The 25,002-nt window shown below is 42.6% G+C and overlaps 1 protein-coding gene across 5 annotated transcripts in view; it reads right to left on the reverse strand.

Annotated features, from left to right (window-relative positions):
- The window catches only part of wnk4b (WNK lysine deficient protein kinase 4b), an 80,960-nt gene that overhangs the window by 48,062 nt on the left and 7,896 nt on the right, over positions 1–25,002 (reverse strand). For all 5 annotated transcript variants that reach the window (XM_076265866.1, XM_076265863.1, XM_076265862.1 and 2 more), the window contains exons 2-3: positions 537–709; positions 1–98 (exon numbers count right to left, since the gene is read on the reverse strand). The exon at positions 1–98 is cut by the window's left edge and continues 123 nt beyond it. In XM_076265866.1, coding sequence (XP_076121981.1) covers positions 1–98; positions 537–709 — 271 coding nt within the window. The remainder of the gene's footprint in view (positions 99–536; positions 710–25,002) is intronic.

Here is a 25,002-nt window from a genome sequence, read left to right on the forward strand (position 1 = left end):
GGGGCGTGCGCGTGTGCAGGAAGTGCAGCCCCTTCAGGATCTGATGGCTCCAGCGCTGCAGGAGCTTCAACTTCATCTCCTTAAAGCGCTTCAGATACCTGAGACAGGTGAGGCAACACAAGGCGGACAGTTGAAGTATACAGGTGAGAGAGACATGGTCCCAGGTGAGAGAGGGCAGGTGAGACAAAGTAAGTCCTAAGACAGGGCATGTGAGCAAGGTAAGACATAGGAATTGATAGAGATGACACAAGGCACGTGAGGCAGGGCAGGTGAGACTTAAGTTGCTATTAGATAAGTAATTGATCTCTAGGTGTGTAGAAAAATGCAGCCAAAAGAATTTCACCATGGAAGTTATTCTACTCCATTCTATTCTAGAACATGAAATATGAAATACATTAAATAAAAGTATCTTTATAAGTTCTATATAGTTGTATAAATATTCTAAAATCTGAACATGGCTCCTGCTCCCAGGTCGAACCCCTGACTAGTTTCAGGCTGTTTGGGTGTATATGTGTGTGGGGGGCTGTCACACTCACGTTTTGAGAGTTCCAGAGGTCATAAGTTCAGTCACCAGGAGGATGCACTTGTGCCCTTTGACAGTGGACTTCCAGGAGTCGTAGAAGCGGACGATGTTGGGGTGCTGGAGGCCTTTCAGCATCTCCACCTCCTCACTGAAGCGCTGCCGCTCCGCCTTCGTCAGCCTGCGTGTCTGAGCAGAGGAGGACATCATCTTCATCATCATCATCATCATCATCAATATCATGATAAACAACAACAACAACAACAACAACATCATTATCAGCATAACATCGCTCATAATCATTTTCCATGAAAGTGTTTCTCCTTAAGTTGTTCAGCACCATTCATCATCAGCTGACTTGATTGATGAGTTGTGTAAAGTGGTTCTCAGAGTAAATGTCACTGACACTTTCAAACTACCAGTGATCTTGGGATAAAGTAAGACATTCTTGTCTTGCTATACATATCTCCACTATACATAAACATAAGTAGAGAAAGCAGAGGAAAAAACAGGAATAACTGCCATGTGGGTGAAAGAAACTGCCAGGTGTCAGAAATGTAGGAGTAAACATTACACAATGTCTTCAGAAACACAGAACATTTGGTTTATGCTGTCCAGACCTGGATTTCAACAAACATATCCATGGAAATACTGATATTTTGCGGGACTCTCTGGGCATAACAAATTGTTCTTTAAATTTTTGCTGAAATGCTTTTTTAGAACTAGAATGCTGTCTGGAACAGCCAATGTTTTTTTTAAAACAGATTTCAAGAAGAAAAAACACATAACTGAAAGGAAATGCATTAATTATGTGACAGAGCCGACTTTGTGGTCTCAGTGCCCTGCACAGACGTGTCTGTGTGCTTTGGGCCCCGCCCTCCAACCCTGACCCTCCCTGTAGGCTCCAGCTTCCCTGGCCCCACCTGACAGCCACAATAACAACATGCTAGACTGCAGGGCACACATTAGCAATAACAACACCTCTCTCTCTGCTGTGCATCTCTCTTTTCCATCTCCCCCTCCACTTCTCTATCTTCTCTAGGAGACTATCTTCTCCTATCTCTCTTTCCGCCTTTCTCCCACTCTCAGACTCTTTGTCACAGTAAATCTCTCTTTCCCCATCTCCACCTCCCTCTGCCTGTTATTCCTCTCCCTCCTCCTTTCGTCCACTTTGATCGTTTATCATCACTGATCCATGTTTATTTAAAAAGGACTTTGCACTCAGAGTCTCTCTCTCCTTCTAAGTCCCTCTTTGGCTGCGGACGCCACTCCACTCTCAAGATCAAACACTTCAGTGCTTCTTCTGCAGCAAACAGACCAGTTCAATTCACCCACTCTTGGGTGCTTAGCTTTCCATTTTTCCATGACGAGGTGCGAGAGCGAGCCCATCTGTCAGCCATGTCCAGTGTGACCGTGTCTGGGCACCGGACACACAGAGGCTGCTTTGAGAAAGCTGCCAGTTCCAACCCCTTTCAGACAAGGGGACCAAGGGGAGCTGGAGTGGAGCATTATGGGTAATGATGAGCAACACTATGATGACAGACAGGCACAGGGCCCCCCTGATTACCTGGGGTTACGTAACCATGGTCAGTGGCCTGAGTGAGTTAGGACCGGTTGAAAGGAGAAAGGGGATATGGGGAGGTGTGTGTGTGAAGTTAAGATGACAGACGATGGATACAGCAGGGGGTTAAAGGGTACTGGAGGTGTGTGTGTGTGTGTGTGTGTGTGTGTGTGTGTGTGTGTGTGTGTGTGTGTGTGTGTGTGTGTGTGTATGTGCGTGTGTGAGAGTGTAGAGTGTGTGTAGAGAGAGAGAGAAGTGGCACTTTTGGTAAACATACACAACAATTTTTTCAGAACCATCTTCCAGGAAGGAATTTCTTGTTTTGAAAGCGAACTGAGTGATTACTCTTTCTCTTCATCATCCCTCCTTCACTACCATTCTCTTCTTTCTCTCCACTCACTTTCCCACCCTTTGCACCCTCCTTATACACACAAATGAAATCTGCAGTAAAAACTTGGACAAGTGATCAAACAGTGACATTACAGTCAGCAAAGTGAAGCTCACGATCTGTAGCACTGTGCCCCACTCAGAGAGTTTTGTAAAGCCCCTTCCCTTTGAACTCCCCCAAGCTGCAACGCTCAGAGAAAAGATGGGCAATGGGACTTTTATTGGCTTTCAAAAAGATCAAACAACTTGGGCCCCCAGAAACTGATGGATGAAAGACCTAATATCTTTCAGGATTTCAGCCTCTGGCCATGAAAATGCCATTTTAACTTTTGATAGTAAAATAATAATAATAATAATAATAATAATAATGAAAAACACATCACATTTCTAAAAACAAAAACTTTTGTTCCATGGCAGTAATACACACAGCTTGCTTCATGCGATGGCATTTCCACATGTACATTTCTAGATGATTTCTGCGACTGCGAGTAGCTTTGGATGGGTCTCTGGTGGAGTAATGCCCCCTGGCATGGATGGTTGTTTTGGAGGAGAGAGCGTGTTTCATGAGGCCTTAAATAGAAGAAAGTTACCCTTTCATTCCCTCCAGTGTTTTCACTGTGGAGTTTAATATCGCTTCTGTCCAGTGCCAAAAGGGCCTCGCACAAGCTCAGGCTTTGAGCAGAGGAGAAACAGAGAATCATGGCTGTGTATAGACACACACACACACGCACACGCACACACACACACACCAAACAGACTAACAAGTACACTTGGACACATGATTGCATGCAGTACCCACTCTCACATTCAATACCCTCCACCATGCATGCCCACACACACAGTCACTCCCTCACTAATACAAACATGCACACACACACACACCACTTAATATCCCCTGAACACACCGCCCACATCATTTGCGCACACTGGCTCCAACAGCAACTTAAGTACGTCAGTAATGGCCTGCACAGGACCAGGTTGAGCCCAGAAGGTTGTGTTTATGATTGGCCTCAGTAGACGTCAGACAACCCACTACCCTCACTTCCTTCTCTGTCTCCTCCTCTCTCTCTCTCTCCCTCTCTCTCTCAAGACCAAATCTCTCTTTTGTGCTCCTCTCCACCCCCCCCCCCATCTCCTCTCGCACCTCCTCTTCCCTCGTCTCCTACTTCTCCTCTTCAAACGAGTCGTCCCCTCACCAGAATTCCAACCCCTCCCCTCACTCCCCCACATCACCTGTTCTTTCCTCTTCTCTTCTGTCCTTTCAACTCCTTTCTTTTTCTCCTTCTCTCATCATCAACGTTGCGTTCTTCTCCCCATGACCTCTCCTTTCCCATCCTCTCCTGTCCTCTCCTCTCCTCCCCTGTCCTCTCCTCTGGTCTCCTCCTCTATCCTCCCCTGTCTCCTCCTCCCCCGTCCTCTCATCCCCTGTCCTCCTCTGTCCTCTCCTCTCCTCCCCTGTCCTCCTCCCCTGTCCTCTCCCTGCCATTCCTCTCTTCTCCTCTGTAACTCTCTTGCCTTCTCCTTCTCCTCCTAACTCTACTCCCCTCCCCTCCCCTCTAACTCTCTTCCCCCACCTCCTTGCCCCTTTACAGAGGGGATGTCGCTGTTGGTCATTACATGACTTCATCTCATGGAACACTGAGCAGGACTGAGCCCTGGAGAGCTGCCCACCCACCACCCGGAGCTGGACAGCCCCTGTGCCAAGCAGCAGCCTTCACGGCCACCGCATGGCTGAGGTCTGCGGAAAAACACACATTCTCTCTTGGAGTGTGCTGCTAGTATTGTAACAAAGTCAAGTACGCGCACGCACACACACACGCACACACACACACACACACATACACAAAGACTCAGACCCACACACACACACACACACACAAAGACTGAAACTACATGTTCTAAAATAAAAAATAGCTTTGTGGAAGATTGCCATGACATTATGTTGGGGGGGTGAGGGGTATGGTCTGAGTATGTGTTTTGTTTATGGGTGAGTGTGTGTTTGCATAAAGGCCAATGCACACCTTGTCGGCTTCAAAGTATTTCCTTTTTTGCATTGTATGTCCTTAGGGGAATATCTGATGATTACACAGTAATTTTAGCAACACGTAGTGAAGTTAAACAGCCAATTAGAGCAATCCTTTTCCCAAAGGCTCCAATGTAAACTAGTCGACAGAGGTCCACCGGTGCACACCACACCAACGTGAGCAACAGATGCTCATCGACCGGCCAAACATTATCAGACATCTGACTGTCAGAATGGTCTGCAGTCCCTATAAGAAAGGAAAAGTGTATGTGTGTGGAAGGAAGCTTGTACGTGTACATGTGAGCGAGTGAGTGTCCTACAGTGCATTAAGATACAGCATATGCGCATAGTATTTAGGGCTTATTGCATCTCTCTCTCTCTCCCTCTCTGAGTGTGTGTGTATGTGTGTGTTTGTGTGTATGACAGGCAGTATAAAAGAGACAGTAAGTGGGAGAAGAGAATGAGAGAGACAGAGAATGTGTTTCTGTTTCTTATCATGAACTGTCTATTCTTCCTCTAGGCCAAGCTTAATGTCATGGAGTCTATCACACGGAGGAAATGTGACACCGTGCTAGTCCTTCCTGACTAGAATTAGAAATATCACCTTTTCATAATTATACATCTTACTGTTCAATGCATCAATAATACTAAAACTGCAACAGTTGAATGTATGAAACAAAAAGTATATCACACTGATGAGTACTGAACAGTAATGTCACCTAAAACAAGGATGAACACTATATATGGTAGCCTTCCTACTTCATATTGTAACTGCTATTAACAAATGATGGCAGTCATATCTCATATGGCTGCACTTTTCCTTTTATTATTCTGCCTGATGGTGACGGCAAATATTTTCACTATTTCTTCTGTTAGGGCACATTTCCAAACAAATCTTTATGAAAAGCCCTCTGATATCTAAACAAAGGGAAAAATGTGTGGCCGTGGGTGACGTAAGTGCACTAAGCGGTTGTTGAAACCTCAGCTATTTCCTGGGCAGAGATTGAGCAAGACGTGCTGGACATGCCTGCTTAAACCCTGCTTTTGCTTTCTTTACGCACATAAGACTGGGAACAAAATCTACCAATATAAACAACCAACACTGGCAACACTGACCTATCACTACAACATGTGCTACCTGTCTCTAATGAATTCACAACTCAACCACAACTCTCCCAAAAACCACAGCCTTCACCACAGCAAGAATTGGGAGGATACAATAATTAGAATAACATTTTTGTTCAGGCTTGGACATTATTATCATCATATTATATGTCATTATAACATTTGTTTTTGTGTCTTAGTTGTAAATGTAGAACTTGAATTTTCCTTGTCAAAAATGAACTGATAGATCTATCACAATTATGCAACTGTAAAGGAACGAGGCAAAATACACTGGTACATCACAATTTCCACTTGGTGAAGCAGTGGTAGCATAGCCGCCTGACAATCTGTCGACCTGGGTTCAATTCCTGAACCCCCTGTTGTGAGTCTGTGTGGCTTTAGATAAAAGTGTCTGCTAAATACCAGTCAACTTTAACTTCATGTTACTACTACAGAGGCATGCCAAACTTTTTAAGCACCAACTTGATCATTTCTGTGTCCTGCTATTACCCTTTGAGGCTGTTGATGCCAACTTTAGGCACTGGAGTCAAAATTAGCTGTCCTCACATCACATGGGGCATCAGCTTGCAGGCCAGACATGGAGGGGTTGTGCGGGGGAGAGGTGAGAAGGGATGTGTAGCATAATTTAGTGTGTGTTTGTGGCGAGTGGGGTGTCGGACACGTCGCCCCTCTCGCTGATTACGATGGGTGTATTCTAAGCTGCCACATGCACCTCAGAGCAGAGGATATCTGAGCATGCAGATGCCAGCATTACATAAGACACATTTGAAGGGTGTAAGCGTGGCAGGGAAAACATTGTGACTAAGTCATTTGATTGGTTGGCCTGACACAGATTTCCTAGTTTGACTGGTGAGGGGTGAGGATGGGAGGTGTCTGGAATTTCTGCTCATTAACTGCTCAAGTAATTGCTCATTAAGGCACAGTTATTAGAAACCCAGTTAACTAATTAGCATCCTATTAGTATATAAAATAACAAATGGATATTTCATGTTAGTAGCTTTTATTTCTGACAGACTGGATTTGTTCTCCATCATACACTTTCTAATGCTACATTTCTTTATGAACTGAAAAAAGCCTAATTAAAAGCTTTTTTGCAATTATTGCAATTAATTGGGGTATTTAGTAACATGTCTGCAGGCTCCATTAGGCTGATTGCTAATACAGACATACTTCCTTAGAATATGCCAACTGAAAATCCAGGACACTCACTTGTTTTCTAAAAACAACAGACTAAAAACAACTCGGACTAACACGTCAAAAAATACAATTCTGTTTAAAGGGCTGTGGAATTCGTGGATCAAACTCTTGAGTTTGGTGCATACTAGTTACGCAGTGTGTTAAAAACCAGGGGGAAGGTGTCACATTCACAAGAGGGGAGAAATGCCTGTCCATTCAGAGAACTGAAGGGTGACAGACCTCAGGGTCAGCTGCCAGAGAGGCCCAGTTACACAACCACTACAGCAAAATGTCAGTCAGGGTCCGCAACTCACATCGGACAGGTCCCCACAGCCAAAATGGGTAATTTATCAGTGGTAGGAATAAGCCAATAAACAGTTATCTGATACACCATGGTATTAAAAGATTATTGCAAGTAAGATTGCAGATCAACAGCATCCCACATTTCATAGAATATATATATATATATATATATATATATATATATATATATATATATATATATATATATATATATATATATATATATGACCTACTTTAACTATACTGTACTCACTGTATACACATATACTGTAACCCTTGACCCCCTATAATGCACTGTACACAACCATAACAAAAGCTTAAAAGACATCCAATAACTGCACATAAAGCAGACCATTCATCTACTAAATTACGAACAATAAACCTAATATATCACATAATAATATAAAGACCATTAATATTTGGACAACCATAGCAAAAGGAACATATGGCCAACATCAACCACAATTTCTTGGAGCAACACCTACATACGTGACCTGGTTACAGAGCCAACCTAGTAAACACTACTTAAAAGGAAGACACGCAGGCAGTCCTTGTTACCAGGTCCTCACTTCCTTGGGTCAGTGAGGTTATAGGGGGGTAAGAAAAAGAGCCCCTCTACTCTATACCCCCAGTGGCCTTGCTGACCTCTCAGACTGGGGTGACACACTGCCACTGCCAAGGGTGTCAACCTAATGCCAGCAGGACAACAGGTTCTTTCCGAGGTGAAGTCTCCTTGCAGAAAGCTCTAAATGATATAATCAATCAGATCAGAGGTGAGAGAGATCAGAGACCCTCATGAGGTGAGGATGAGTACACCCAGTACCACAGCCATCCAGGTCATGAATATCCCTGCTCCAGCAGATAGTTAACAGTGGCCACAGCTCCATCTTTGTTACCTCCAAATAAAGTGATCTAAATTCCTAGGTGGCTCTCGAGTCTGTGTGTGGAGGCTTCCTTGAAATCTGTGCTCTGAGAGACAATCTCATGACTTAAACAGGGCGCCTCCATTCCATTTAAGCTCTAAATTTAACCCAGAGCCACAAAGCAGACGGCGTATGTATAATTTAAACCCACTGACGGCTCAGTGATTTCCTGAAAGGTCTGTCTGGTACAGTATGGGCCTGAAAGGAGGATGGTAAGGTAGTCTAATGGTCCTACCCCTTTTGGCCCTCTAAAACAGCCCGCTCTGTGACAGAGCCTCTGAAAGGAACATAACGAGGAGGATTCACATCACAGCATTAGTCATTTCAGTGGTGAAGGTCACCCAGTCTGTGTAACCCGTCAGCCCCCATCCTATCTCCTCCCCGACAGCCTCCATTCGACACGTGTCACACAGCGGGAAGGTAAAAAAAACAAGAGTCTAAAGTGCCGAGTGATTCACTGCCGCTGTCACTTCATCCATCTCACCGTCAGCCTTGGAGAGTGGCGGTCAGACGTCCAGCATGCTTTGCTCTTGGGCCCCCGTGCTCCTGTTGAGGCAGGAAGTACCGTGTCTCCATGGGGTGGCAAAGGAAGGACGTGCTTCTCTCCGCCTTTTTCATGCCCACTGATCAATCGAGCGAAATTCACATTCCTGCCTCTGTCCCTTTGTCAGGGATTTCCGCATGTTTGACCTCAGATGATACAGGCCTTTAACCTATGGATTGGCTGGTTTCCATGAAAACAGGGCTGCTTCGAGTGATGTCAAAACAAAAACAAAAATGTCTAGACGTGCGTATACTTTTGATCTCATTCTCAACACATTAAGCTTGAGCTAAAACACTGTTATAAACTGATTACAGATCCTTGGGTAGATCCTAAGACCACAAGTAAAGGAAATCCTGTCTTGGCACACTAACAGTGGCATTTACAGCAATCTACAACTTTCCCATTTTCAGTATGAAGGTACAGGAAACAACAGAGAGACCAAAGAGAGAGTGGTTGGAAAGGCACTGCTAGGTACTGCCCAGGAGGTCTGTGCACCTCCACTGCCTGTGGTGGCTCAAAAATTAATAAATGAACAAAATCAATGGAAATGAATGCAAATAAATGTCAATTTCAGAGACGAAAGCAGCTTAGCCACTTATATTCCACTTCTTAAAAAAAAAGAGTAATAGGGTTCTGGCTGTACAGCTGTCCACTGTCCAATGTCCAGCCCATTAAACGAGGTGTTAAAACACTTGTAAAAGCAACCTGACTGACATTCGGCGGGGTGTTTTCAGATGAATGTGGGCTCCCTGGACAAGGGTTACCCTAAAACCAGAGCCAGGGCTGCGGGGAATGTCTTGTTAAAATAGGCCCCCGGCTCGTAAAAACCTCCAGGGCCCTGGAAAAGCCTGCAAGTGTCGGCTTCTACAGACGTTCCCTGTTAAGGCCTTTGAGCAGAGGCTGTGGAGGCTCAGTGGGCAGAGAAAACACTAGAGCATTGCCATGTCCACCGGCAACAACACACGCAAACAGGTGAATTTTACGCAAACAGGCACATTTACTGCATCTGTGAAACAAATAACACATCAAATACCCTTCAGGGCTCGGAGATCAATTGGACCGGTGTTCTTATTATTTTATTATTATGGTTCACCAGTTATGGTATGTGACAAAAGTTTACCACTTTAAAGTTTATTAGTTATGGATATTGACTTGTGTGTGTAAGTGCATGAAAGAGCTGCTAATTTCTTCTGAACAATATGTGTAAAGTTCTACACTGGATCAACTGCCAGAGCCTGAAGTTAAACTCGCATCATTTAGATAAAGTGTGTGTGTGTGTGCGTGCGTGTAATATTCCCTAAATTATCAAGGACAAAAGCCAGAGGCTGGGTGTGTTTTTAAAACTGCCATTTCAGGGGTAAAGTCACACAGTACATAAACCATAAAGTTTTATTACTGCTATGAGACAAGCTGTATGCGAGCCACTTTACAGAGACTGTGTTGCTATGGCTGCCATTCCTTGCAGCTTTATGTCTGCCTGCTTTATCCCTAAGGAACATCAGTACTTTTGATTGGCTGATGCAATAGGTACAAGACATTATGATATTGGCTGCTCATGTCATCCTATGCATTAAAAGGCACCTCACAGCACTTTCAGGAAATGTCATTGCAAGGTGTCACAGTTCAAATCCTCAGCAGAGCCAGACCAGTATTGTTGTCCATTCATATATTTTCCCAGTGAAGGGCTGATGGGAAGTAGGGATTAAGCCCAGTGGGAGAATGTGTAGATGGTGTTGTGTCTGGCAGGTTAATGGCTTGCCACGGGAGACTGACACCATGTTTGAAGGCTGCTGTGTGACTGTGCCAGGCTAAGAGCTCAACGTCATCATCACTGCAATTACTTGCCTGCCTGCTCCCAATCATCTCACATGATGGACAAGGACAGGATGTGACACATGAAAAGGGGTACATGGTGGCACCACACAGACACACGCATGCACACACGCACGCACACACAAATACTGGATAACGGAATGATGAGTCAGTCACAGTATCATCTTTTGACAGAAACACACACACAAACACACACACACAAGCATTAGTCTGTCAAAAGGACACAAGGCACAGGCCCCCTATTAACACACAAAACACACACAAACACAAACACACACACGCTGCTGGACTCGAGCATGAGTCATACTGTACGGTAGAGTATCCAAGAAGCCACAGCTTGTAATGCCTCAAGCAAATGTCTGATGACACAGGTTCCAGCTGAATCTGATCACATGGTTTCACACACATTTCAAAGAGCAAACAGCTGGAAACAAATCCAGTTTTCATGTAAACCTGCCTGATCCAATCATCTTCTCCACACTCCTTTATGGATCTGTTCTTGATTTGCAACATCACTTTATGTCCTTAAAAAGATGCAAGACAACCTAATACACCTTGTCGAGCATACTTAAAGGTGCTCTAAGCGATATTCTGTTGTTCTTCTGTTGACGTTCAAACAAAACAGAGTGCTAGCTCGCTACTTCCTCCCCCTCCCTCATGTGCAATTGAAACTCTCCAAAAAATGGTACACCCGAAAACTGGTAGACCCACTACAGTAACTCTGAGGGAGCCTTACTGAAGAGCTGTGGTGGACTTGTCTCCTCTGTAAACAGATGCAGATGCATGCCCAGGAGTACACGTCCTGTGTGTGGTCACTGTGGTGACTCCGGAGGCCTTATGGGGAAGTGTGTATGTGTGTGTGTGTGTGTGTATATGTTTATGTGTGTGTGCTGATATGGTTTAATCTGTTTGATCATTCAAAACATTTCATTGCTAATGAAAATTTACTTGTAATGTGGAATTGATCTAAATATCTAAAATGTGTGTCTGTGTGAAGGAGGTGTGGGGGTGGGGGAGGGGGTAGTGCTGCACTTCCACCCTCCTCTGAGCTTTGACATCAGAGAGAACCACACGGAGAGGCAGTCACACATACCCATGAACACACACACGCATGTGTGTAGGAGGAGGGGGGGGGATGACTCCAGTTACTGGATATCTTAATCATGTCTAATGAGATGAGACACCCAAGAGGCAGAAGACATGCACGACCAAGACTAGCTTCCAGTGCCCCAGTTCTGTACATTGATACTGAACTTTTATGCTGTTGTGTTTATGATGAACTAGTACTCTACAACACCACATGATGAGTTTGTGCCAATGATAAACTAATAATTTCCGTACCCATAAAGCTACCTAATAATAATGACTCCAGGTCTTATTATCTGATGAGCTCAGGTCAGTCAGCAGTGTTAAGTCTAATTCAGACCTGGCGGAGATCAGAGATCAGAGACCTGGTTTTTTTAGAGCCCACCAGCTGCTGATTAAAGAGAGTACTGTAGTGTAGTGTCTCGGGGGCCCTCAAGGTTTATTGGTAATGAGCAGGAGTGGAGTAGGAGGGTGCCAGATGTGAAACTCTCCTCCTGCCGTGTCTCAGCTGGGTTTGTTCACTGAGCTAACCTGATTAATATCTGATCATTATCGCCACAGCACCGACGGTAATTAGATAAAGGTAATTAGATGAAATTACATAATGGCTGCATGGCGCAATGACTCAAACGCAAAGTCAGCATGAGCTCTTCCGCAAACATGAAATCAGATCTGTGGCACCAATCAAGGTGAAGCTCTGTGCTCACAGGAGAGATGTTTACCAAATGTGCAATTTCAAGTGATCCAATTCATGCTGTTCATAGAAGTCAACAGTTTTACCAACCCAGCAAGAGGAAGAATAAGTGGGGGGGGAGGAGGAGGAGGAGGAGAAGGAGGAGGAGGAGAAGGAGAAGAAAAAGAAGAAGAGGAAGAAGACAGATGCACTTAAGTGTCTCTTAGCAACTGGACGGAAAACTGTAGCAGGAGAGAGAACTCTAATGCAAAACTTTAAGTAACTTCAAATCAGTGTGCATTAAGCGCTCCTTGTGACGACAGCGTCCTTTGAACATATGCTGCATACTTGAGAGAGAGAGAGAGAGAATGCATCTAATGGACAGCACTCATGCCAAATGGCAGATGGTTATGAAGGCTCTGTGAGGCTCAGGCTTTTGTTAAGTGTCAATCAGCCATTTTAATTTGGCATTGTTCCCTATAGGAGGGGCATTTACTAGACATTCACAATGACTTAGGTCAGAGTCTAGCATGGGTTAGAGTTTTAACTCTATTGTAGACTTAGGTTAGAGTCTAGCATGGGTTAGAGTTTCAACTCTAATTGTAGACTTAGGTTAGAGTCTAGCATGGGTTAGAGTTTCAACTCTAATTGTAGACTTAGGTTAGAGTCTAGCATGGGTTGGAGTTTCTGCATGCAGCACTGCCGCTACCCATCTGGTTCCCAGCTGCTGTGCTCCACAGCCACTGACGCAGACAGCACAGCACAGGGAAGGCAGCCCTCTGGCTCTGTTCTCTACCCAAAAGGCTTGCAGGACAGACAGTGGGGATATATCACTAAAGCACGACTTGCACAATAACTTGCATACAGCATTACTGTACATGTCTCAAATTGCAATCTTCTGATGGGTGTCAACTTTAACTATTGCCGTGACCATCTTGATTCATTGCGATCATGACGCTTCCATGGAAGGGACCTGGAGAACTGGAATACCAAGCAGTAAGGGTCACGGAGATACACACCTACTTTTCATTCTGCAGTGAATGGACTGACAATAGCGCTGTGATGAAAGTTGTGCTTGAATAAAGCAAGAAATTAAGATGGGTACCAGATAAGCAAGCTTACTTATGTGCTTTTTATGGCAGGGGTTCATTTTGGTACAGTTAAATTGTAATGTTACTGTGAAGGCCCTACACCCCTCATGGTTGAAGATTAAGCAGTAAGTAAGATTTACTGTTTAGGAATTTTGTAATCAGGAATTTCCTCAACTTGTAATGTGTTGCTGATCTTCATTACCAAATAAAAATAATTGTATATGAAAAAGATTTACTGTTCTGCTGTCGAGCGACACAATACGTTTTTAGAGGTGGTAGCAAGCCTGAATGCAAGCCAACATATCCCACTCATCTTATGAGAGCTGATGAATTGTGTCATTGTCCCTAGTCAGGCTGCTAGTGACAGAGTAGGGCTCGTGGCTAGTCCTGAAAAGCCTTTATCAGAACCAACATTTCCTACTTCTCTCAATCGGTCCAGGAGGTTATGAATTGTGCCATTGTCCGGCTATTAACTATTTGTGAGAATTTCCTAGCCACACAACTAACACACAACTAACTATCACAACTAACTTGACTTCCTTGAGTAGCACTGCATATAGTCACCTCTTCACACATCACTGACAATACAAGTAAATTACAGTACATTTAATCATGTTGCACTGACTGACTTTAGTGACTTTTCTGTTAGTTCCATTGCCCAGATTATGAACTAGGCTACTTTCTATAGTGCCCAGTACCCTGTGCTGAAAATGAACCCTCTCTCCATGCTCCTGTGTCACTATATGCGTAAAATGTGAAATGAGTGTCTAAACAGAGGAATTAATAGTCTGGTCTAAAACTCATTCAGTCCTCTTGAAAAGGCTTAAAGATATCAGTTAAATAAGACCAGACAGTTTGTACGCATGCAGACAGAGAAACAGCTAACCAGCCAGTAAACACAGATGGATGTTGCCATAGAGACAGAGTTCTGAGAACATTGCTAAGTGTAGTTCCCCTTGAATTTCTCCTGGGGATCAATAAAGTATCTATCTATCTATCAATCTAGTTCCTGGAACAGGAACCCATATCATACAATTCAGAGAAAAGATCATTCAATGTACAATTTGTAAATGTAATATATGTCTACTGAGACTCTCCATGACACTGCCCAGTTATTTGACATTTGGCATCTGGCATGGTAGGCTATGTGGAAGTTCTGAATGCCAGACGTGTTCAGATAGCACTGGTAAGTGATCTGCTCAGGGGCCATTGAACTTCAGCCATCCCAGCAGTGGGCAATGGTAGGCCAATGGTCTCTGCAACAGGACCAAGGGCAAGGTCTACCCAGGCCAGATTTGAACCCATGCACCATGGTAAAGGCATGGCATGACATGTTGTAGAATCAGTGTAACCTATGGACTCGAGTGGCTTATTGCTTTTCTAAAACTGTTACTATAAATTTCCTAAAGTAAAGGCACAGCAACTAGAAATATAACGAGTTATTCCTAGATAATCATTCTTCCGCCAAGAAATATATTTCCTTTTTCTGAATGGTTGCCAAGCAACGTCGAGACGCAGCTACTTTAACTTTTGTATCAAGTTACGGTAGCGCAGTAATATAGAACGAAATGCGGTCAAGGTGTATGTTTATGCTGGATTTTACAATGGCATCGAATGCGATTTAGCCAATCACAATCAAGAACCGGAACTATCAGTTTTAGAAAATGGACTTTACACGCCACGAACAGAACGCTTCAGTTACGCGCCTGGTGTAGCTCATACCTAAGTGGACACAGGTTTAAAAACAAGCCATCTCTCTGCAAGAATCTCTCAGATGTAGCTGTGGTAAAATATATCACTATGCTATCATGGTAGCTTTTCATGAGCACATTTTATTTAATCAAATTGATCTTACACACGCTTTTAACCCATTTCACCCCATCGGTCACAATTGTGACCGAAAAAAAAAAAATTTGTTATAAGCCTCTAAAACTGTAACTGGGGAATATCCCAATACTGTTTTAGTAAATATTGAAACAATAGAGTGTTTCAATGAAATGTGTGCAGTGTCAAATGTTTTGAGTAAATTGTCACATGACCAGAGCTGTTTACTTCCTGGTTGCACCTAGAGAAGAGGATGACGGCCTCACAGCTCCCAAATAAAAGGTTTTTAAAGTATGTTAAAATAAACATAGGACAAATATTTTTTGTACACATGGTCTTTAAGGTGTCTAGTTATGATATATAAATTTATAATTATTCAAATGTCTTTGGTGTGTTTGCAGAATGAGTAAACATGTTAACGGTCACAATAGTGACCGGTGGGATAGAATGTTGTATCTAGATGCACACATACTTCTACACCTACAAACACACACACATACACATACTCATACATACACACATAGAGAGACATACACACACACTCACACACAGATACACACACACATACATACTCACACACACACATACACACAGATATACACACTCACACACACACACACACACTGACATACACTCACACACATACACATATTCACACACACAGACACACACACACACACACACACACATACACATATTCACACACACAGACATACACACACACTCACATACACACTCACACACACACACAAATATACACACACACAGACATACACACTCACAAATATACACACACACACAGACATACACACTCACACACAGGGCCTGAAGTTAACTTTTTTGGCCACCAGCCACTGTGGCAGGTGAATTTTGAAATCCACCTGCCACAGTGGTTTTTTACCAGCCAAAATTATTTTGTGCCCAAAATAAAGGCGAACGACTCAGAAAATGCATAAGAATGGTTCTTGAACTTGTACAGAATACACATTACAGTACTCAAGTAAAAGTAAAAAAGTACTTTGTTAATAAATTACTCAAGTAGGCCTAACAAGTTACTTTTTTGTAGGCCTACATTTTTATATTTTTGATGGACCTTTAAAGGGATACAAAAGTATCCTTTACGCCTATTTGCTTTTCTCCTCCTCTGTAGGCTAATCATAAATATATATATATTTTAAAAGCCCAATTAAAATATATTTTATTTAATATACTTTGTCATAGCCAGAATAAGCATTAGGCTACGTGGCTATGGATTGAAAAGCAGTCTTCCAATACATTGCAGCTGATCTTCTGCTTTGCATTGCTAGAAGTCTGGTTATAACTTCACCATACAGACAATGTAACCTAAAAACAATGGCTATATTATGAGTAGACCTATATTTAGGCTATAGCCTAGGTATATCCACTCGGGCAGGGCAGAGCGACAGAGCAGGCTATCTGTTTTCTCAGCCGACCGTCTCATGTCATGTCCTGCAACATTGAGCCTACATAAATTAATGCTAGGCTTTTTCTAACTTGTATGCTCGATTTCCAGTGCATTTGCTTTGCTTGTAAATTAAGTTGTAGGCCTACTTTCCTTGTCCAATGTGATTGTTGAACGATGCTGGCCAGAAATTAATATATGTGTAAGTTTCCGTGTCATGTCATACCTCTAGTCTCGTTGGCACTCTGGCAGGACGTCATTGCGTTAACTGAGTTGTTAGCTATATAGAACATATTTACTTCTGTATAGTAGGCTACATAGGCCAGCCATTACTTTTATAATCGCGGGGAAACCATAGACAGTAAAAGAAACGTAGCAATGCATTCTGAAGCCCTGTTTCTTTTCTCCCACGCCGTTGTGTACCGGGGGAGAGGTGCTCTTTTCTCCCTTGAGATACTTTCTCCAATAATAAACTTGTTCTCGTAACGAAAGGCAATTGAAAATGTAGCGGAGTAAAGAGTAGATTATTGGCTCAAAAATTGGCAATCCCGACAGTGCATCTCCTTGCTCAGTGTTGTGTTGTCTTATTGGCTACCCGCCAACGTGGCAGGTAGATTGACAGTTTCACCCGCCAATCACAAAAGTTACCCGCATTTGGCGTGTGGGCGGGTGCCAATTTCATGCCCTGCTCACACATACACACACACACACACAAATACACACATACACAGACAAATACACACATACACACACACACAGATATACACTCACACACACAGACATACACACTCACACACACACAGACACAAACACACACACACACATACACACTCAAGGGGACTTGCATGCGACATGTGTGTGTGTGTGTGTGTGTGTGAGTGTGTATGTCTGTGTGTGTGTGAGTGTGTATTTGTGTGTGTGATTGTTAGGCCTGTCACGATAACAAATTTTACTGGACGATAAATTGTCTCAGAAATTATTGCGATAAGCGATAATATTGTCCTTCTGAGAATTTTCCTCGGGAAGAGGAAGACGGCCCACTTGTTGTGTTTTTTTTTCCCCAACTGGGAAAACTGCAGCGGATGATTGTGTTTTAGATGCATATGCATGTTTGTTGTGTTGCCGCTTTTAATTGCGGTGTGTTTAAATGCGACACACCGACTCGCACACGTGCAGTGGTTCACCACGGGCATTCGGTTTAAATCCAAAATGCTCCCACACTGCAGCTGTCGCGTTAGGCTTAGAAACCTATTCCATCTTTTTTGTCTCGAACTCGCAACTAGCTTTCTCTCTGCCTAGTGCCTACCGGATACTTCTCACGCGGCTCTTTAGCTGCACTCTGTGGTAGGCTACGCCAGTAGTCCCGCCTCCCCACACACCATGCGACTGATAAGTGACTGACATGAGGGTTCACTCATCGTTACTCTAAGGACCCGAGAGAGAGACGAGGAAAACAAACAAGCATGCAAATGGCATTTATCGCGGCCAGAAAAATGATCGAGCTAATTTTAATTATCATGCGATTAATTGATTTATTGAATATCGCGACAGGCCTAGTGATTGTGCATGTCTGTGTGTGTGTTTGTGTCTGTGTGTTGTTTATGTACCAGGAGCTTCGGCTCGTTAAAATAGAACCCTGAATGTGTATGTCTGTACATGCTTGTGTGTCTGCATGTAGTTGTGAGAGTTAGTGTATATGGTCTGTGTGTGTATCTGCATGGGGTGTGTGCATATTGTGTGTGTGTGTGTGTGCGCTATATATATATATATATATATATATATATATACTGTATATGTGTATACACACACACACACACACACACACACACACATATATATATATATATATATATATATATATATATATATATATAGCGCGCGCACACACACACACACAATATGCACACTAACTCTCACACCCCATGCAGATACACACACACAGACCATATACACTAACTCTCACAACTACATGCAGACACACACGCACGCACAGACATACACATTCGGGGTTCTATATTAACGAGCCGAAGCTCCTGGTAAATAAACAATGTTTACATATTTTTCATATTTATTATTGCCATTGGTCTCAGTGTTCATATCAGTTTGAAAAGTCCTGTCAGAATACCTTTATTTTAACAAAAAAGCAATTTGAGCAACCTTTAATTAAGTATACGCATATTATCCCACCGGTCACAATTGTGACCGGTAATAAAACTCACTTTTTCATCTACTTTTCTACATTTTTAAAAAAAAATAATTATTGATTACTTCAAAGGGTTGCTAATAACACATGATTTGCATATTTGCATGTCTGGGAAAAATTTGGGCTTAAATGGGTTAATGCATTTAAAATATAGTAATTTGTCTGCTCCCATCTAACAAAATGTAAGACTGCATTGAGATTATAAGCATAAGTCAGTCAAGGGACCTGTATTGTATATTAAAAGAGACATACAAAAACATAACACATCAGCTAGGCCAAGCTAGGACTGCACTGCAATGACAAAGGACGGGTCTAGAACATGAATGTGCACAAACAATATTTGTGCCCTGTGTCCTGGCTCATTAAAAACTGGTGACCCTCACTAAACTGTCTGAATCCCAAAACGGATGGAAGTGAATGGAACAGTGAACAATCATCACCTGTGTCCCATCTCACTGTGGCCACATTCATCCTGCTTCACCTCTGCTGAAGAAAATTAACTACCAAAGCACTATTATTACATAGGGTACAAACACAAAGTACTAACTAGGAAAATGAACACAGAAGATGTTTGAATTCCTTAATATACACCCTTGTGATCAGGGATGTAGTGATAAAATAAGAGGTGGGTAAACTATGAATTACCTTACTAGGTAAACTAACCTTTCATGTCTAGCACTAACCTATAGTTTTGTCTGCTTTGCCAAAGTCCTTTTAGGCAAGTCCCTCCACTCAGCGGCCATATTGACGTGACAAACTAGCCCCATGCATTTCTATGGAGTATTTTTTGAGTGCTGTGTCTCCACATTACAATGACAGTACATGTGGACATCCGCCCATCACAACTCAGAGAAACACTACGGTATATCAAATCCTACCACTGAAGGGATCCTCTGGGGGCATGTGGAGACACGAGTCACATCTTACATCACATCTTCAAAGCTATCGGGTGACTACATCTGAGAGGTATTAAATATTGATTTTCTAGGGAACTGGATTTACATAGAATATGTAGTTTGAAATCTTACCAGTGTATTTCAACACAGAACTGACTAATCAGAATTCATGTGAAAAATGTGCTTGTCTTTTCTTGCGAGTTGCCATTCTGATTTAAAGTGCTCTGCTTTTCCAGATTAAGGGCCTGCATACAGTACATCAACCATTTGATTTGAAATGCTCTCTTATAAAATTAACACTGTTGTGTTTTGATCAATTGGTATTTTTTGGCAAGAAACTCAGAAAACTGCATCTTTAGGTAAGACATGAAAAATGTGAATCCTCCAGAAAAAAACTGTTGTGTGAAGGCACTTTGATGTAATATATGTAGACTGATATCAGTCTGCCCTGAATCGAATAATGGAACAAAGTTGAACCTTGTATGCTCCAAAGTGCCCTTACCATCTTTGTCTAGCACCATCTCATCTTATGCCACCAGAATTACGAGTAAACAATAACATCTAATGACAAACTCCACGGGCTGTTACCAACACAAGCTATATAAGCTTTCCTGACAACATCTCACCTCAGCGCAAAACAGTCCAGAACGGGACAAATTGCAGATGGATGCAGATGTGTGACTTGATGTGATTAAGTTATGGATGTCACAGGGTCTCAATTATCAGCGAACAATGCCTCTCATATTCAACTCTAATGATTCATGAAACTGGCCTTGCATGGCCACGTCTGTGAGCACACTGAGGTCACTCAAGGTGAGACTTGAGTGCTTTAGACAGACCTGTGCTCACAGAATGTTGAGAGTGACTCACTGCAACATCTCAGGTTTGTTCCACTATAGAGCACAAAAGTGGTCTTTGCCCCAACACTATCTTGTTGGTAGTTTGATTTACACTAAAAATGTGGATTATGTAACTACCATATTCTATATAATTTATAATTATCAATTCATTTTCACAATAGGAATACATTTGAAAGGTGTGTCTGGAGTTTGAAACAACTATACACATATTTCTACAAGCTCTAAATTCAACAGATGGGTGCTTTTCTAAATTGTGAAATTCACTATCAAACAATCTCAGGGCTTTATGCAACATACATTTCTTGCATACATGCATCTGTTTTTGTTTTCTATGCAGCCTATAATTAGTCTAAGATGAGAACCAAGGGACTGCATGTTGGGACAGTGAGTTGTTTTAATGGCTGACATCTGGTTCTACCAGTTTAAGTCGAGATGTCTGAGGCGGGTGGGTGGACACCAGTTGTTCAAATATTTAAAAAACAAACAGAGAAATCTCTTTGTAAAAGTCCAGCAGTTATCTTGCAATCCAGCGCTTTTGTGTTTGTATTTAATTCCACTCTTGGGTGTTCTTTTTCAAAGATTAAAGGTCATTTGCAGAATATGTTCTGTATAAACAATCCTTTGTAACTGAGAAGGGGATGTCACCTCTCTAGAGCTGAGAAAAATCTCACTTCAGATCAGAGTTCTAAAGAGGAACCCTAAGAGGTTCATCTGTTGATGCACCCAGCAGAACCCAAAAAGGTTGTAGATTACAGCAGTTATTAAGAGTACCATGTACCTCAGCTGAGTAGAAACGCATAGAAGAGCCTTCACTTTTTGCTATCTATATCTTATAGGCTACTGACTGAGCCATGACCCTGAGTCTGGGGTTTCTGGTGGTGCTGAATTACTAGTCTTCTAAGCCCACTCTGGCATACGTGACATACGTCACTAACACAGACATTGACACAGATAAGCACACTTTGTTTGCAGCTCTGAACATGTGGTATACAGACTCATTTGAGCTGCAGGGCTTAAATATATGGGTTTGTGCTGGTACCTGCCACATTAAACTGACAGCGACTGAGAAAATCTGTTTCTCAAGTGTGTGTCATTGTTGTTAGTGTGTTCACCAATGCACAGTCAAGACAATGCTAAGAGACGAACAGAGTGATAAGGTGTTGGCTTACACAAACAAAATCCTATAGAACTGAACTGCATCATTGTGGTGTGTCTTAGAATACACACCCCAGTGATGTTGTGTAACAGATTCGACTGATCACATGTCTGCTTGGCTTTGACATCCACTCATGTGCACTCTTTCTATACCTCAGAATTGACTGTCCAAATGGATTGTCACTCTCTCTGATTACTCACTAATCTCTGATTAATCAACAACAATGAACAACCTCTCATTTTATTACACCCCTGCCTTGGTGATTGTCCAAAGGGGTGTATGGCTCATTTCAGATCTCTTTCTTGTTTCAGGCATAGGTCTGTGTGTGGGTTGTTGCCTACCGGTACACACACACTGAATGGAGAGCTGGAAAACTGTGAGAAGCAATTTGATGAATTTGACAAAAAGTGTAGTGGATTACAATCACAGACCATCCCTGTAAAACTAAAGCAAGACTGAGGAAAAGACCTAGAGGTGCTGCTGATGAAGGGAATGTCACTTAGACACAGCTCACTACCACCACCACCACCCCCCCCCCCACACACACACACACACACACACACACACACACACACACACACACACACACACACACACACACACACACACACACACACACACACACACACACACACACACACACACACACACACACACACACACACACACACACACACACACACACACACATACATACATACATACATACATACATACATACATACATACATACATACATACATACATATATATATATATATTATATACATATACATATATATATATATATATATATATATATATATACATATATATATATATGTATAAATAATACACACACACAGAGAGAATATAAACTGGTCATGTGCATCATGGTGACCTATTAAAAGCATGGAGGGCAATAAAAGTGAGTAGGTGGGTGGAGGGAACTCTCCTGGGGATAGTTGCAGAGTTGCAAGTCAGAGACGGAGTCCTGTGACAGGGGCCATATTCCGGACAGCCATACGACAGCTGACTCTGGCAACACTTAAATCCAGTGCTAGCATTATTGCTAGCATAATTCCTGGTCATTTCTTCTCAGGGAAAGCTAGCAAAGCTTAAATGTCTATACAGTTTTTCCCCATGGGTGTTATATAATTATTTTGCACAGGATCTCACCCCTTGCTTCACTAAAGCATCACTTTAAATGAAAGGATGTAAATGTTTATAATGGGCTTCGGCTGGCCAGACCGGTAGTATTGTACTCATGTCAGCAATATTCATTGCACCATGTCTGCAAATGGTTATAACCATCACTCATATAAGAGGCTCTCTATTAGGTGCTGAAAACCAAGCCTGTTACTTACCCATTAGAGCAAAAACTGCACGGCTGCCAGCAGGGAAAAAATATGCAAGACCTGTTGCTATGAAATGATTTTATGGTTTTGGAATATTTAGACAAAGAAAGCGAGTCCAGTTTCTTTCTCACTTTACACAAGTGGGTGGACATTTCATGCCGTGTCCTAGATTGCCCTCATAAACAATCTCATGTGAAGTAGCAGAAAACAAGTCGACCAGAATGAGGTGTCAATCATCCTGGTGTGCTTAATAGCTGAGCAGCCCACTGGCTAAAGCACTGCAAAGGATGGTAGGTCGGACACAGATTTCTGTGAATCTCGAGAACCCTAGTTACCTAGTTAAAAATGAAAAAGTAAAAACGAGGTGTTGTAATCGCAGGTATCTTTGGCTGACAAAATTTGAACACACACACAGAGAAGCACACATATACACAAAAGCAAACGCACACATGCACACACTCATTTACATACACAAAAGTTGCAAGAGTAGGGGATGGAGACAAATTGACAAGAATGATTTATTTTCGAGGAGAGAATGTGCAGGACTGAGCGACGGTCATATTTTGCACAGCTTTGCGGTACATCCAGTTTCTGAACTTATGATCTTGAGTGCAAGTTGGATGATAGTTGTCAGCATATCTGCTACTAGGGAATCAAACCCACAGCCCTGGTACCGATACCACCTTTTTCCAACAACGTAGTTGCAGAAAGACCATCCAACATTTCATTATACTCTTCATGAGTATAGACTGCTGTTGATAGCCAGATAATTCACCCAAGAGCCCTTGTGTTTATCAGTTTTTAATGAAAGACAACAAAAGAGGGAATGTGGGACAAAGGATACACAGCCGCTCTTGCTCTGTGTGTAAGGGATATGTGGAGTCTAGACACATGTTGTGAGGAACTCAACAGGAAGGTGCCCCTAAGGCTGAAATGTGTGCATTTACACAACACTAGTCTGCAGCGGAGCGGAACCCCTTTCAGGCCCAGTATGTGTGTCAACGCAAAGCATGAAGTGCCATTCCACAGGCTTCCCACCCGTTTTCTACAATAGAATGAAGTGTGTGTGTGTGTGTGTGTGTGTGTGTGTGTGTGCGTACGCAAACAACCACATACAGACACACACATGCAGTGACGGACTGGACGGTCTGGCATTTGGGCAGATGCCAGAAGGGCCGCGGCTCCTCGTGGGCTGTTTGGGCCGGCCAATAACGGAGCGGCATGCTTGTCGGGTTTGCGCGGCCCATTTATCGTAAAGACGTTTTTTACAATATCTGTCGGCCCACTATCAAGCATCAATAGTGTTACATGATTTCGAATAAGCCATTTATCTCTAACTACCTTTTCTTCCTCCATAGTAGGAACCTGATCAGTATTTATACCAGACATGAATCTCTACACTAGTCATGGTGACCCTCAATATTTACATCAGTCTACATTCTTTTGTAACCTTATTCAATCAAATTATTTAAAAGTGCATTGTTTGAAATTGGAATACAATAAATATGCTGCCTGTATCTTTTATTTTATTATTGGTTTTCAAAAGTTAGGCTACATGAAGCAATGACTTCTGGGAATTTCAAAACCGAATGAGTCTACTTCCTTCAGCACGGGGAATTGCCGATCTAGCATGCCTTGATCCTCGGAATTTTCCCCTTATAAAAGCTAATAAATTGCCCCCAAATGCACTTCGAAACATAAGAGAATGTCTGCTTAAATTCAGTGAAGGTGCTACGGTTGAAAATCTACAGTCGGAATTGACACATCTTGCCACGCACTGGGACAGCCTGAAAAAGTCTCCTCTAAACGAGTATAGGCCTACAGTCAAAGCGTCGGACTTTGATGATGCCGCGGAGATATAGGAAGATACAGAAATAAACCTGGTGACTGGTGAGCAAGAAATGTGCTACCTGCAAGAACTGTGCAATCTGTTGCTATTTCCTTCTCCAGCAGTTAAACCTCTTTACCTGTGCCTACAACTATATATGGTTAGCAAATTAATTCCTACTAACACTGTCATGTACTCAAGTGGCATGCAAACGGAGTTTTTCCACTCTT

Source organism: Alosa pseudoharengus, unplaced genomic scaffold (assembly GCF_046254945.1).
Source record: "Alosa pseudoharengus isolate Yale_2024_CS ecotype anadromous, Long Island Sound unplaced genomic scaffold, YU_APseudo_1.1 YU_APseudo_1.1_scf_4, whole genome shotgun sequence".
Classification (NCBI taxonomy): Eukaryota; Metazoa; Chordata; class Actinopteri; order Clupeiformes; family Clupeidae; genus Alosa; species Alosa pseudoharengus.